General features: G+C 44.6%; 2 protein-coding genes across 6 annotated transcripts in view; both read left to right on the top strand.

Annotated features, from left to right (window-relative positions):
- Positions 1-16,498, top strand: part of ADSS1 (adenylosuccinate synthase 1) — a 229,222-nt gene that overhangs the window by 114,454 nt on the left and 98,270 nt on the right. The window lies entirely within an intron of this gene.
- INF2 (inverted formin 2) overlaps positions 1-16,498 on the top strand; it is an 81,806-nt gene that overhangs the window by 45,104 nt on the left and 20,204 nt on the right. For 3 of the 5 annotated variants that reach the window (XM_073349798.2, XM_073349799.2, XM_073349801.2), the window contains exons 2-13: positions 1,326-1,734; positions 3,223-3,338; positions 3,989-4,148; positions 5,614-5,647; positions 9,395-9,536; positions 9,673-9,814; positions 10,878-12,044; positions 13,381-13,526; positions 13,615-13,676; positions 14,798-14,900; positions 14,990-15,075; positions 16,252-16,352. In XM_073349798.2, coding sequence (XP_073205899.2) covers positions 1,338-1,734; positions 3,223-3,338; positions 3,989-4,148; positions 5,614-5,647; positions 9,395-9,536; positions 9,673-9,814; positions 10,878-12,044; positions 13,381-13,526; positions 13,615-13,676; positions 14,798-14,900; positions 14,990-15,075; positions 16,252-16,352 — 2,656 coding nt within the window. In that variant the 5' untranslated portion in view covers positions 1,326-1,337. Of the gene's footprint in view, positions 1-1,325; positions 1,735-3,222; positions 3,339-3,988; positions 4,149-5,613; positions 5,652-6,004; positions 6,227-9,394; positions 9,537-9,672; positions 9,815-10,877; positions 12,045-13,380; positions 13,527-13,614; positions 13,677-14,797; positions 14,901-14,989; positions 15,076-16,251; positions 16,353-16,498 lie in introns of those variants that run through there. The other 2 variants (XM_078853398.1, XM_078853399.1) reach the window with 2 other exon arrangements.

The raw sequence follows: 16,498 nt of genomic DNA on the forward strand, positions 1-16,498 counted from the left end.
ACCCACTTACCTAGCAGGGCCCCCTGCGTTGGACTGCTGAGCTGTTCACCTGCTGCTTTGCCTTCCCTGCTGTCAGGAGCGCTCCAGCAGGGCTGTGTGGGGCCGTCTCCCCCTCAACCGGCCCCGCACCCTGCCCGGACCTGCGAGCGGCAAACGTTGAATTGTTAGCCACCGTTAGAACTCGGGTGCCCCTAGGCATGTGCCTATTGTGCCCAACTGGAAATCCAGTTCTGTCAGGAGGAGAACTCCTTCTTCAGCACGTGTCCTTTAGAGGCAGTGTATTTAGTTTTTCATGAGAATGTTTCCATCACTCTCTCTCTGCTCCTCTTTCTACTGTCTCCTCTAAGGAGAACACGAACCCCCTAATGTCCAAAACTCATGATGCTCCATATGAGGTACAATAGCTTCACCCCTCTCCAGTACCTACCTGGCTTCATTTCTCATTCTCTTGCACCATGCTGCAATGCTGGGGTTGGAAACACCACAGGGGGATGTTTAAATGCATACACTAAACCTCTGTGTATATTGAATTAAGAAAAAATTAATAGAAACTATTATTAGCTTTTGAATTTTTCTTTTCTTTTTTTTAAACAGTGTAGACAAATCCAACAGGAGGGCTGGTCAAATTTTTGCCATCCAAGTTATTTAATGATGGAAAATCGGGGTTTGACCAAAGATTTTTTGGGGGGTTGCAAAAACAAGGGTTTGTTTTTTGTGGAAATTTCTGATTTTTTGTCAAAACAAAAATCATCCAACCCCCACAGTGTTTTGCTTTTCTGCCAAAATCTTTCAGTATTTGAATTTTTGCCAAAGAGAAAAGAAAATTTCTGTGGAAAATTTAAATGAAACATTTTCTGGGTGGAGGGGTAGGAGGACCCAAACATTCTTCAACCAGTTCTGTTCAACAAAACCTAGGAGATGGCCTGATTTCATCTTCTTCAAGTACACAGAGCTAAAGGAAAATACCAAGCCCACACCTGATAATACAACACTTACACCACCATCCTTTCCATTGTGTGAAAACTAGCAAGTGGTTATTGAGTGAGGTAAATTAATTACTTTTAAAACTATGGATTCCTGTTATGGTTAAACCAGTCTGGACAGATTGCAGTGATTGGTTGTGATGTGAGTGGATTAAATGCAATGGTATCTTCTTTCAATAGCTGGAGGGCTACTCTTCCAGTTGATCAGAGTACCTGCTGGGTGAGACAGACCTTTAATATCTGTGATTTAAGTCTCTGATCACTATGGGAAATGCCCCTTCATTTGAGGAGAAGTTGCCAAATCCAAATATTTCTCACTTTGCCTTTTCGTTCCCTTTAAAGGAGAGATTATTCATGATGTCTGTCAAGAAGGAAGGTGCCCAGAAGAAATGGGCTGCCGTAAAGGAGAAACTTGGGCCCCAAGAGACTGACCAGTCAGAGGCCAACCTGGAAAATGCAGAGCCAGAGCTATGCATTCGCCTCCTACAAATGCCCTCAGTAGTGAACTACTCTGGTCTCAAGAAGCGATTGGAGAGCAGTGATGACACCTGGATGGTCCAGTTCCTTGAGCTGAGTGGCCTAGATCTGCTCTTAGAGGCCCTGGACAGGCTGTCTGGAAGAGGAGTATCCAGGATTTCTGATGCCCTGCTTCAGCTCACCTGCATTAACTGTGTGCGAGCTCTCATGAACTCCCACAAGGGGATCGAATACATTGTCAGCAATGAAGGCTATGTCAGGAAACTCTCTCAAGGTAAGAACGCTTATTGTTCCTTTTAAACACACACAAGTCAGCTTCGCAATAAGGCTTCTTGTTGCTTAGTCACCAGCTCCGTTCTGAACATATTATTTCACAGATAGATATTAAAGAGTTTTTTACATTTTTATCATGCTGTTTTCTTTTAAATATAGGGCTTTAGCAGCTTTCTCACAAGGACATTAGAGGCTATACTTATGCCTACTCATTTAATAAAAGAGGGATTTTTTACTCTAAAAAAACCTACTGCTTTTAAATGCCACTTCCCCGAATTTTTGGCATATAGCAGAGAAGAAATATTGGAACCGTTTCCACACAGAAGTCTTTTATGTTTTGCCATCAAAGTGTAAAACGTTCTCTGTCTTAGGATAACATAGGAACTACTGGTTCCTTACCTCTCTGACTTCACCTTGCAAACAGATATCTGTCACTTATTGTTTGTCAAGTCAAAAAATAGAGTGTGGACAGTTAACCAAATGGACATCAACAGCTACAATTGACAGAGAAGAAGGGCATCTCTGTGGTTAAGACTCAGGACATCCCAGTTCTATACCTGGTGCTGCCACAGATTTCCTGTGCGACCTTGAGCAAGTCATTTAATTTCTCTAGGCCTTAGTTTCCATCTGTAAAATGAGGCTAATGCTGCCTTCTTTCTTCCATCCTTTGTGTGTCTTGGTTGTTTAGATTTAAGTTCTTCAAGACATCTCTTACTATTTGTATAGTGCTAACCAGAATGAGGCCCTGATCTTAGCTGAGGTCTCTAAAGTTACTCAATGCCACATGGATCAGCGTTCATGTCGTGCTCCCTGTCAGGACCTGGCCTGGGCCGGGGAAGCTAATGATCCAACCAGTGGACCAAATTCGGTGATGAATCCTAGTCAGATGTTGCGCATATGCTAAGAAGAATTGCCATATCTACAAACCCATTATTTATAGCTATTTAAACCCTCCACTGTTTGATAAGCTTTTCTATTTTAAAGTGATCTTCCTTTTTCTCCTCCCAAAAAAGAAAAGACTTGTCTTTCCTAACAGCAATAAAATATAGGAATGGGCATTTTTCACTGTGGAAGTAGGAGCATTTGTAGGGTTATTCAGTAATGCAATCTCTTTGCTTCAATGTAAAAGATCAATAAGGTATATCCTGGCCTATGCTCTGTGGAACACACAGGGAAAGGGGAAGCAGAAATATAGGATGGCTGATGAGAGCAATTCATAGTGCACCCATTTAAACTCAAAGAATAAGACTGTTCAAACAAAAACCTGCGAAGTTTCTCCTGCTTTTCAAGAAACTGAACCGTTTTTACGAATTTGCAACAAAATGTGTAATTCTTAAGTGTCCAGGTATTTGAATCTCATTGCAAATACTTCCTGTAACACGTGCACAGATGCAAGCCACAAGTACATTGCTTATGTACGTCACAGATTATGGATGTTGATGGAGTTTCAGAGAAGTATACACTAATAAACATTTTCTCTTTTTGGCAGCACTGGACACATCTAATGTCATGGTCAAAAAACAGGTGTTTGACCTGCTCGCTGCACTCTGCATTTACTCCCTGGATGGGCATGCCCTGGCTTTGGATGCTCTGGACCATTATAAGGCAAGCGCATAGTCAGAGTACTATATAGTGTTATTATCTAGTTCCCTGCGTGATAGGTAGACCAGTGTGCTCTATTATTTTGGCTCTGATCCTGCAGCTGGATGCACATGGGTGCATCCCTCCACCTGGGGGCACAGCGCAGACATAAGGATCAAGTTGCATCATTCTGGCAGAGAGTCAGGGACTTAAAGACAGAGCTTTGTAGCAAGTAAAAAAAAAAAATAGGTGCCTTGCTTGTCAGCAGAAGTCTGAGTGGCTGCACAATGACTCAGCTGGAGGCAGCTGGCTGGCAGCCGTAAGGATCTTTGTGGCAGCCCTACCAGCATCAGTGGGAAACTCCCAAAAATCAAAGGTACCATGCCTGTGGGTTTCACAGCCCTGGATGGCTGTACCAGGGAGCAGGAAGAAGTCTCAGGTCAAAGAGGGAACCTTTCCAATGCAAGTGATCAGTTTCCATTTACTTTCCCTGCTGACTAGATGTCTGCTCAGTGATTGAAGGAGCTGTCTCTAGCACACATTTTTCTTTCTCATGTTTAGTGAGATATGCTGATGAGGAGTTAAGATACTGACTTTGTTTTAGAGTCTGTTTTTAAAAGGGAAAAAAAAGTTTCTGAACTGGAACATCTGCAATATCACCTGTGTGTTAACAGACGGTGAAGAACCAGCAGTACCGATTCAGTGTCATAATGAATGAGCTCTTCGCTACGGATAACGTGCCTTACATGATAACACTGCTAAGTGTTATTAATGCCGTGATCCTGGGGACTGAAGAACTAAGAATCAGGACGCAGCTCAGAAATGAGTTTATAGGTAAGAAAGTTGGTTGGATCTAACCTTATCAAAGGAATTAAACTCTTGAACTCAAGCCACTTCTGTGGTAGGTTTTCAAAATAACAGTAAGATAGTGAAATGAAAAAAAAGTGCAAATTGCAATGTGTCATACCTGAGACACCAATAATGAGCCTAACTTATAGCCAGAGCAGTAGCCTTTGACTCTTGTTTTATATTTGATAAACTTTCTTTAATCCCATTATTTCAAGCTTTGTTCTTCTTTTTCACATAAACTTGATCTTTTCTCCTTGTATGCTAACAGAATTCCAGCTTAATCTATCCTATAGATACACTGTATCCTCTATTCCATGAGCTAGTTTAATCAACTCATGTCTGTAGCAACCCAGTCTTTATTCAGGCCTGATCTACACTACACAGTTATGTCAACGTAAACTGCCTTACATTGATCTAGTTCTGGAAGTGTCTCCACTTAAATTTGGCTTGCGCCGATTTAGTAACAGTACCCAAGCGGCATAGAGTCACGGTTGATATGATTAGGTTGATGCAGTGTCAGTGTAGATACTGCGTTGCTTACATTGACTGTGGCTTTCAAGAGCTTTCCCACAATGCCCCTTATTGACCATATAGTTGATACAAGCACTCCTGGTGAGGATACGCACCACCAACACAAAGAGCCAAGTGTGCACACACCCAAGCGATTTAATAACTGTGGTGGCTGTATGCTGATGTAAATTAGGTCAACATAATTTTGTAGTGTAGACATGGCCTCAGTAATCCAGGGCCAAACTGAGATCTGATGCAACTCCTCTCACAGTTAATGGGAGTTGTGCTTTCTTTCACCAGGACTCAGTTTTAGCCCATCCAGTGTAGCACGTGATTTAAGAAAATAGTAGTCTCTAATTCCTTGAACATAAGGAATGTTGGGTACAATGAGACCGATGTTCAAATATTCCGTTTTAAGAAATTTCATGTGCAGTTGAGGATAATACACCTATGTTTTTCATAACATTGTAAACTAAAGTCCTGATCCTGCAGATATTTAGCTCCAGGGTATTACGTACCTGCACAAATATTTGCAAGATTGGGATCCAAGCTCTTTTTAATGAACATTCTCCTTTCTATGTCCCAATCTTGCAAACATTTATGCATATGCTTAACTTTACTCATTCTGAGTAGTTCTGTTGAAGGCAATGGAACTGCTTGCAGTAGTAAGTAGTACTAAGCATGTGCATAAGTCTTTGCAGAACAGGGGTCTTAATTTTTTTTTTTTTAATTTTTTGTACAGCCTTGCAATATGCAATGATTCGAGGTTTCAAGAGGAGAATTAAGTCATCTTGGTAATAATAAAAAAATGTAACTTTAAATAGCAATTTAATCCTTTGCACCTGGGAAATGTTAGATGTAATGCATATACAAACTCCTTACAGAAGTGCTTAACATCTAGTAGATTAGAATGACAACACTTTTTATTTTCCTCTGTCAGGTCTTCAGTTGTTGGATATTTTAACCAAGCTAAGGTAAGGTTTTCTTCTTTTAAACTTTATTTTATAATGTGATTCATTTTGATACAATTGTAAAAATATTTAGTGCTTATTTTAGCAATTCTTTCACTTTATAAAAATTTATATTTTTATTTTATTTCCTTTTTTAAAAACATGTTTGGCTTATCTATATTTTTGTACTGCTTCCTTTCTGAGTTCTCTCCTGGTTAAAAATATAAAAAACAGACTCCAACGAGAGACTGCTGAATTGGAATTAATTGGCAAACTGGATACAATTAACTTAGACTTGAATAGAGACTGGGAGTGGATGGGTCATTACACAAAGTAAAACTATTTCCCCATGTTTATTTCCCACCCCCCACTGTTCCTCAGACGTTCTTGTCAACTGCTGGAAATGGCCCACCTTGATTATCACTACAAAAGGTTTTATTCCGTCCGTCCCCCCCCTTCTCCTGCTGGTATTCTCCTATCTTAAGTGATCACTCTCCTTACAGTGTGTATGGTAACACACATTGTTTCATGTTCTCTGTGTATATAAATCTCCCCACTTGTATTTTCCACTGAATGCATCCGATGAAGTGAGCTGTAGCTCACGAAAGCTTATGCGCAAATAAATTTCTTAGTCTCTAAGGTGCCACAAGTCCTCCTTTTCTTTTTACGAATACAGACTAACACGGCTGCTACTCTGAAACCTGTATTTCACTGCACTTTTTCCTGTGGTATCTCATTTTTTTCTCCCTTTATGTTAACCATGGGCCAGAACCAAAACCCAAGAACCACACCCCCTCCCCACCCCTCCCTTCGCAGTGTTCCGAATCTGAATCGAGATCTAAATTTTGTAAATAGCTCCTTTTTCTAAACCAAAACCTAGGATCCAAGCACCCCAAATTTTGGAGTCTTTGAAATCTAAATCCAGATCCAAATTCTGATGCTTGAGCTCATCTCCATGTTGTAGGGCCCTGATCCCGCAAGTATTTGTGCACATACCTAGCTTTCAGCATGTGATTGTAGTCCTGTTGAAGTCAAGTGAACTACTCCATGCGTATCTTCAAGAATGTGTTTAAGGGCCTGATCCACATAGCACATTGATGTCAAAGTGAATCTTTCCATTGACTTCAACGAGCTTTGGATAAGGCCTGATGTGTGTTATTAGACTGGAGCTAAAGTGATCAGCACCTTTCAGAGTAAGCAGGGCAGTCCTTACCCATACGCAAAGTACACAGCTGCGTAGGGCACCAGGAAATTTGGGGCACCAAATTTCCTGGTGCCTTGCACAGCTGCATGCTGCTCCAGCCCCTGCTCCGGCTCTGCCCCAGGGCCCCACTTCGCCCCCAGCCCCGCCCCCACTCCCCATAGCTCTGCAGCAGGGTCGGGCCTGCAGTCACTGGCGGTGGGAAGTGCAGCAACCCAGCCCCCGCCGCACCGCCGGTGATTGCCGGGGGATGATTCCTCTCTGCCCCCCAAGCCAGCCCCCCCCCCCGCGGAGGCCTGCCCCCCCCCACTCCCCTGCAGGGGCGCTGCGTAGGGCCCCAGAACAGCTAGGGACAGCCCTGAGGGTAAGCCCGAAGCGACGGGAGGCAGATGCATCAATGTTTTCCATGTGACAACTGGATTCTTGCTGTAGGCAGCCCTTGATATATATTTGTGTTGCCACATAGTTAATCAAAAGGATGGATTAAAAGATCAGGTCCAAAATCTGATTTCCTTTAAAAGATTTCCCCCTCCCACACACACACTCCAACTCCCTTTTATGGCTTGTTTCTAATTTATCAACACAGTTATGCTTTAAAACAGTGGTTTTCAACCTGTGGTCTGGGGACCCCTGGGGTCTGCAGACTATGTCTAAGATTTCCATAAATACTACAGTGGAGGTGCCAGATTCAAACTCTTTCAGGTTTCCATGGCACAGGAACACTAAAATCAGTCTCGGTGACACAGAAAGCCAACAGTGGTAGTAAATTAAATCTTCATTTTACCATATTTTTTTCGTTTTTGGAGGCTTTTGGAATCCATTTTTAAGCGACAATTTCATTTTAGCGTTGTTGAAAGATAAGGTAAAAATCACCACCAGACACAGAATTACCAACTAGCTGGGAAGTGAAAATTCCCAGGTGTGAGTAAGGTGAGAAACGTGGTTTTTTTCCCCAGTAGGTCTGTAATACATCTAGCAACATTGAATATGAATGCTAATGCTACTGCTACGACTAATAATAATAATGTAAAATCCATATATCCAAGGGTTTAGACCAGGGGTTCTCAAACTGGGGGTCGCAACCCCTCAGGAGGTCATAAGATTATTACCTGAGGGTCATGAACTGTCAGCCTGCACCTGGCGGGGTTCAGGCTGACAGCCCCATGCCCACGTTAAATTAAATTAAAATTAAAATTTCCATTTTTAATTTATAAGGGGGGGGTCGCACTCAGAGGCTTGCTGTGTGAAAGGGGTCACCAATACAAAAAGTTTGAGAACCACTAATTTAGACTCTTCGTATAGATATCTGCAATTCTCTAGACTGGAAGGCTCATCCAACAGCTATTACCATGGTCAAAAACAGTTGTTTCTGTGGATTCGGTCACCCTGACTGGAGTGTACAGGAATTTGTAGTCAATAATCATATAATCCGGGGGGAGGGGGGAGGAGGAATCATATGGTATTAAATGCTGTTTCAAACATCTTCAATCTACAGTAACCATTTAAACATGGTTTGTCTGGGAAGTGTAGAAAGGGTGCAGCTGTTTTAAAATGAAACTTGAGAAGTTTTAGGCTGACATGGCTTAAAGTGTCGCTTACCTGGCGTTTTTGGTTTTTATTTTGGGTCAGGGGACGCGTTCAACAAAACAAGTTTTGCCTCATCCACACTGACCACCGCTTTAACAGGGGCAGTTTCCAAGATTGTTTTTGCAAAGAGTTTGCAGACTTAATCCAAACAGATCACTGTGGATCGATGTGCTGTTGTCTTGTTGAGTCTGTATCTCAGCTCAGCTTACAGTATCAATAGCTTCTGGTCATTGTACAGTTTGAGGACATTTTACCGTTTGATTGCTGATTCTTGTCCCAGAAACATCCAGCTAAGACACATGGCTGGACGTGCCTGTCTGAACAAATTGTTCATTTGGAAGGACAGTCCATGAGGAAACCATGCCAAGTTTTAAGATATGTGCATAATAAATGTCAGTTATTCACACGGTTGGGATGTAAGCTCCAGTCCTTTAAAAATTAAGAGATAAGTGATGTTTCCATTGCCATCAGCTAACCAGGGTTGGATGCCTATTCTGTGAGTCCTGCAGATTGTGATTTCCAATTTAAAAAAAAAACAAAAACGTTTTTGATCAGGGAGTTGAAACAGCAAATAAATCATTTGAATGATCCTCCTTTGTCTGAATAAATAACTAGTGTCAAGTGAAGAGGGAAGAATTAAAAATGGGAAATGCCATGATCCTGTCAAAACTCCCAGCAGATTTTTCTTTTCCCTGCTTGCAAAACACATCCGGGGTCAGGTTTGGCCACACTTCTTTACCTTGAGTAACACCTTCTCTGGAAGCTGTCCCGTTGATTTCAGGGAGTTACTTGCAGAGAAAGGTACTCCGCAGCAGGGGAGAGAATGGTGGGATTGGCTCCTTTATAAATAATAAGGGAAGGGTCATTTCAGCAGTGAATATTAGGTTAGTGGGTGATGAAGTACAAGCGACACCAACACAGAAGTTTCAACTGGAATTGGTGCTATACGCTTTCCAATTAAAATGGGTGCTGTGATATTGTAGAGATATTGAGGACGAGGACCTGTTTATCCAATGTGAGACATTTGAGGAGTCCAAGGCCGAAGACGATGAGGAATTGTTAAAGATATGCGATGGGATTGACATGAACAATCACCAAGAGGTCTTTTCCTGTCTTTTCAATAAAGTGAGTAGGACCTACTTTGGGGATACCATTCTGCACTGGGAATGACAGCAGCCAACCCTGGAGACCAGAAGTGGGTGCTGCAGTGATGTTTGAAAGGGAAAGGATGCAATTAATAGGAAACTGTCTTGTATTTCAGGTGAGCAGCTCTCCAGTTGCCATCCAACTGCTGTCCATTCTCCAGACCCTTTTGCATTTGGAACCTTCTCATCAGTCCAACCTGTTGTTGTGGGAATCTTTGGAAATCTTAGTGAACAGAGCCATCTTGCTTGCAAATGACAGTAAGAACTTGTCTGCTATTTCAGGCTTTGCATGTCCCCCACCCCCAACTTCCCCAAATCAAATGTACATAAATTACTTCCATTATTGAATCCACTCAGAATTAAACAGAACCCAAGGAAAACAAATAGGTAGTCTGTGCTGAAATCCTTGGGTGAAATGCTGGCCCTATTGAAGTCACTGGAATCAGGATTTCACTCCTTGGCCTTGTCTACACTAGAGAGCCTTTAGCTACAACAGCAGAGCCCCCTACTGGAAATAAGTCATAAGTCAACAGAAGGAGGTCTGCCACCGCAGGCACAGCACCTCCCTGAGAGCCATTACCTTAGCCACCATTACCTGAGCTTAGGTGACATTACCTTAGCTAACACAAGCGTTCTTCTGCTGGCACAGTTGCATCTACCCAGGTTTTTTGGCCAGCATAGCTATGTCAGCAAGAGGGAATGATTTTTTTCACTCTCCCAGCTGACGTAGCTCCACTGGCAAAACATTGCAGAGTAGAGTAAGTCCTTGTCTCTACAAACGAATCCCAGGGTTTATTCTGATCCAAAACCTGTTGAAGTCAATGGGAGCCTTTCTATTGATTAAAGAGAAGGAGGACTTGTGGCACCTTAGAAACTAACAAATTTATTTGAGCATAAGCTTTCGTGAGCTACATCCAATGAAGTGAGCTGTAGCTCATGAAAGCTTATGCTCAAATAAATTGGTTAGTCTCTAAGGTGCCACAAGTACTCCTTTTCTTTTTGCGAATACAGACTAACACGGCTGCTACTCTGAAACCTTTCTATTGATTACAGTTGGTATTGGATCTGGCCTTCATTGCTGGGCAGGGCAGCACCATTTACATACACAAAGGTGTTGTTAACATGTGAGACCCAGCTCCTGTGGCGAGCTCAGTGGGAAAAGCTCGCTGCGGCAGAGATCAGTTCCAGAGGTTTCTGTAACATAACCGACGAAACCTGTGGGATGCTCATGTCACTGCTGATCAGTTGCTCAAAAAGAGATCTGGATAGTCTTTAATAATGTTTAGTTTACATTTGTTTTCCCCTCACCTGATTGTTACAGTCCAAGGGAACAGCATTGAAGAAGTCCTGGAGAGACTGTTATCCATAAAGAAGTGCCCAAACCAACAAAACTTAGAGCGAAAGCTATCAGCTGAGAGAGTGAGCGAAAGCACTCAGACTGACACAGATTTAGGGGAATCCCTGAGTGCAGCTCAGAGCTCTGCTACGACAGCCTTCCCTCCGGTGACAGCAGCACCTCCACCGGGGCCACCAGGAGCCACAGAGAACGTCTCACCCTCCCAGCTACCAGCCTGCTCCACTTCACCAGGGCAGTGCATATTCCCGCCTAGTTCTGCTCTTCCTCCTCCCCCCCCACCACTGCCCGGCACGGCACCTGTGCCAGCCCCTCCTCCCCCTCCCCCACTGCCCAGCCTGGGAGGCATGCCTCCGCCTCCTCCCCCACTGCCCGGCCTGGGAGTCATGCCTCCGCCTCCTCCCCCACTGTCCGGCCTGGGAGGCATGCCTCCGCCTCCTCCCCCACTGTCCGGCCTGGGAGGCATGCCTCCGCCTCCTCCCCCACTGCCCGGCCTGGGAGGCATGCCTCCGCCTCCTCCCCCACTGTCCGGCCTGGGAGGCATGCCTCCGCCTCCTCCCCCACTGCCCGGCCTGGGAGGCATGCCTCCGCCTCCTCCCCCACTGCCCGGCCTGGGAGGCATGCCTCCGCCTCCTCCCCCACTGCCCGGCCTGGGAGGCATGCCTCCGCCTCCTCCCCCACTGCCCGGCCTGGGAGGCATGCCTCCGCCTCCTCCCCCACTGCCCGGCCTGGGAGGCATGCCTCCGCCTCCTCCCCCACTGCCCGGCCTGGGAGGCATGCCTCCGCCTCCTCCCCCACTGTCCGGCCTGGGAGGCATGCCTCCGCCTCCTCCCCCACTGCCCGGCCTGGGAGGCATGCCTCCGCCTCCTCCCCCACTGCCCGGCCTGGGAGGCATGCCTCCGCCTCCTCCCCCACTGCCCGGCCTGGGAGGCATGCCTCCGCCTCCTCCCCCACTGTCCGGCCTGGGAGGCATGCCACCTCCTCCCCCACCAGGAGGCAACGTGGAGGAAGTAGTGGTTGCCCACGTTGACTATGCTTTGGGCTACGCCAGGCCTTTCCCCAAGAAGGTGAAGACTCCGACCCTGAGAATGAAGAAACTCAACTGGCAGAAGCTGCCCTCCAATGTGGTGCGAGGTAGGTGTGTCTAATGGCTGCACTTAGTCATTGTTTTTGTAGCTGCTGTAGCGAGACGCACACACGCATAGCTGCCCCAGTGTGTCCTACGCTATCCATTTCCACTGGATTTTGTTGGGTTGGGGGTGGGTGAATAGTGTTTTCCTTATATCTCCCTTCCCCAAAACAGCCTGAGGTGCCCTAGCACTGAGTCTTCCCGTCGGCTTCATTGGGTTTTGGCTCCAGTCCAGGGGTGCTGAGAGCCATTGAACCAAACTGTAAACCCTGTATATGATGGAAGCCACTTCAAGCCAGGAGGTGCTGCAGGACCCCTAGTTCCCGCACCGATGGTCCAGTCTTCAGAACTAGTTACCCCACAGTGTCTATCACTGCACGTTTAGTAATTCATTGTGACAATAGCCAGAAAATGAGACTAGAGAAGCAAAATGGCCAGACTGTGGCCGGTGCCTGTGCATGCATGCGAGGAGATGGGCTGGGTGCTAGCCACGGAGCCATGCCTCCCCCCCCCACCCCAAAGCCCCCCGAATCACTCTAACCCAGCCAGCTACAAAGGAGAACACCATCTGTATCCTTTAAGGAACACGGCTGTGCTGCCCCTCCATGCCTGGTAGCTCCTAAAAGCATCTTGCCCTCATCGCAGTGCTTTGGTGTAAAGTCACAATTTAGCCCCCAAACAAATGAAGGTTCCCCTTCCAGCATGTAGCAGAATTCTCTCTAGTATAACTAACACTGTGGATAGCTTCACATACTGGGGAGCCAAGGAGTTATTTAGAGGGTTCCTAATGAGTCTGGCGGTGTTACTGACCTTCGGGAGCCCTTACGTAGTAGGGCTGTTTGCATCTCTGTAGAGATGATAACCTAACCCGAGCTCAGTGTCCCATGTGGACACCTGTGATTTTGCAATACATAGCCTATCATCTAGAGCAAACAGAAGTTAGTAAATCCCATTTAGCTCGGCTGCTGCCTTCAGCTTGGCTAAATCGCGGACGGCTGTAGATTTCCGGGTTTAATTCACCTTCAAACCTTTGGGATCCTGTCTGTGGGAGAAGCCACTCTTAATTAGCACAGGTCCAGGGCTAATCTGTCTCTTTTCTTATTTATTGCATTCATCTTTCTCAGTGTTTCCCTTTTAGTAAGTAGGGTTGCCAGTTTTGGTTGGACGTATTCCTGGGGGTTTCATCACATGACCTAATCTTTAATTAACGATTAATCTTTAATTCCTGGAGACTCCAGGACAATCCTGGAGGGTTGGAAACAGTGGTAGTGAGGAGCATTACCTTGATGTGCTGAGTTTTGAGATGCCTCTGTAGCATTCTTAGTGCCTCGTCTCTTTCAGAAAGTCGCTCCATGTGGGCGTCAGTGAGCAGCGGCAGCGATGAAGCTATAGAGCCGGATTACATGAGCATTGAGCAGCTTTTTTGTTTTCCGCAAACAAAGCCCAAGGAGAAAGCAGCTACCCCAGGGAAGGTGGAACCAAAGGAGGTAATGGGCTATTTCTCAATGTTTGAACATTATGGTAAAAGGCCACTGCACATGGCTTATCTAACATAAAGTATTATTTCTTAAACAGATCACATTCTTAGACTCCAAGAAGAGTCTCAATCTGAACATATTTTTGAAGCAATTTAGATGGTAAGCTATGAACTGGTTTCACAGTTGTTGAATAAAGCAACAGTTTGGCAAGTAAAATTAGCATGGCCTTTGTAGCAGACAGTTCTGTGAGGGGCTGAAAAATCCATATGACTCCCAAGACCCCGGTTAATCCCTGAGCCACTTGGCCATTCTTCCTCTGAGGACATCCAGGGCCTGGTCATACAAATAATTACAAACGAGTAATTCTATTCACAGCAGCAGAGTTCAGTGGGACTATTCACTGTTGGAATTATTTGCAGGATGACACCCTAAATTTTTGTAATGAGAGACAATACAATAAAGATTGTATTTGAGATTTAAAATGAAAGGACAATACAGAGCAGTATATTTCCCACAGTTCAAACACATCCTGGATTCTAAGACATAGAGCAAGTGACTGACCATCCAAGGAGTGACTATAAAATGACATACCTAAATACAAACAAGGAAGACAGCTAGTTCAATCTCATCTATTTATAATTTTTCTATATTTTCTGTAATTACATATCTATTCATGTCCACAGTTACTGATTTTAAAGCATCTCGCTTATGTTCCACGGTGTGAAAAATGATGGAAGGTAAACACAAGAGGGGAAAATAGTAATTTTATTTGAGACAGTGGCCACTTACTCCTACACTATCAGTCCCTCTTATCTTCAGTTTATTATAGCTATCTACTGAAGATAGACTTGTAAATTTTTTTAAAAAATTTAATGTATTTATTGTCACAAAACCCCAGCAGGGAAGGGCAGTGCTATTTATACCCCATTTTACAGAGGGAAACTGAGGCACAGAGAGACAAAGGGCCAGATTTTTAGGTGCCTAAAGATATGGACAGGTACCTGATGTGTAACCTTTGGTTTTTGTGTTCCCAACTAGTAGTGTAAAGATAATAAATAAAACCAAACTGAATTCTGTAAGGTTTGAGCATTCAGGGCAGTTGCAGATAGTTTAATTCAGTGGAGGCCTGTGAATGACACAGTAAGGAGGCCTGTCAGTAAGGCCTAATTATGCACCATTCACTAGGGTCTGTAGGACCTAATCAATAGCATATGGTCATAGGGAGCTGTCCAATGTTATTGTTCTGTTGTTGCTTCTAATTACATGCCTGTTCTCTGCAGCTCAAACAAAGAGGTAGCTGACATGATTCAAAAAGGGGACAGGACCAAGTTTGACGTGGAGGTTCTGAAGCAGTTACTGAAGCTGTTACCCGAAAAACATGAGGTTAGATGGAAAGACTCTTTTCATTCAATCCACGAAGACTGCAGATATGATGCAGTTCTGGGGTCTTGAGTCTTGTGTTTTCTTGTTAGATAGAAAACCTGAAAACCTTCAAGGAAGAAGAAGCCAAGTTAGCAAGTGCAGATCAATTTTATCTTCTCCTGCTCAGGGTTCCCAGGTAAGGCAGATCATTAGCAACTTCAGCCTGATCTTTTGCTTGCATATTGTATTCCATAACAACAAGCTTCACTTTTTGATCCAATTGGATGTAGCACTCTGTGTCATTTAAAAGGATACTAAAAGGACTCTAAATTAGAGCATTACTCTGCAAAACGTTCTGAATGCCAAGACATTGGCTGCACTTAGGGAAAGTCAGCTTTAGAGTCTCTTTTATTGTGATAACACTATAGAAAGGCCATCTTAAAAAAAAATCTTTCTTTTAATGGATTTGTTGCTTTAAAACTAAGCCTTTCTTAAAATGCTTTTAGTGTACGCCAAAGTTGTTGGGTTTGTTTGTTTGTTGGCGTTCATATTATAATATTGCACTTGTATATTTATTTGCATTTCACATGCCTCTTCCATCAGAGACTCTCAAAGTGCTTTACAAATATTAATCATCCTCTCCCGTGTGAGGTAGGGGAGTAGTCTCTATGTCAGAGAGGAGCAGACACACTGGTACAGTGAAATGTAAGTTATACATTGCTGGGCCAACCTGGCCAGTTACTCAAGGTTAGTAAGACTGCTGTACTGAAGGAAGGGATAGCACCAATGCCCTTCTGGGTTTGCAGCCAGAGGAAACAGTCGTAAGGCAATCGGAATCCCTGCCAGCAGATTGTGATGAGAGGATGTGATGGCCATACCCTTCCACAGTTAGTGCTGCCTCTTTTTCAGGCTGAGGGGGATGTCTGTGGCCTTGTAGAATGTGGCTGGTCCCGCACAATCTTCTGCACTGAGATGGCAGAAGCTGGCATAGGCCCTGGGTGTGGCCAGCTGGTTAAGTAACTTGCCCAGTCACACAGGAAGGCTTTTGGAGTGTCAGGAATAGAATCCAGATCTCCCAATAGCCACATGGCCGTCCTCCCTCTCCACGGAGATCAGTGTATCCTCTACGGCAGGAGCCACCATCTCCGTGCTGCCAGTTATGGCCTGCCATTGAGAAAGAACCGCCCCAAGCCACAGACAGAGCTGTGCAGTATCAATGTGATGCAGATGTGGTAGCTGGTCACGAGTCTGGATGTGGCTTTTGGCAGAGGTTAGAGTGTGATGGTTTGGGAATGGGTCAGGAATCTTTCTGTTGGCAGGGTCAGGAATCTGTTAAGCGTAACTGTATATTTGTGCCGACTCCATCTCTTAGCTACCAGCTGCGGATTGAGTGTATGCTGTCATATGAAGAGACCGCTGTCATGCTAGATATGCTACAGCCAAAAGCAGAAGCAATCAGGAAAGCCTGTGAAGGTAAATGGGACCGTGTCACCCCTCAGCGCGTTGTGTTCAGAGCCGTGTGAGGCTTTATTTCGGCTTGTAGTAGTATATCTATCTTACCTGAGAATTTAAGGAAGAAGTGGCCTTTTGTTGTCTCCATCTCATATATATGCAAATCT

Source organism: Lepidochelys kempii, chromosome 6, assembly GCF_965140285.1.
Source record: "Lepidochelys kempii isolate rLepKem1 chromosome 6, rLepKem1.hap1, whole genome shotgun sequence".
NCBI classification, from domain to species: domain Eukaryota; kingdom Metazoa; phylum Chordata; order Testudines; family Cheloniidae; genus Lepidochelys; species Lepidochelys kempii.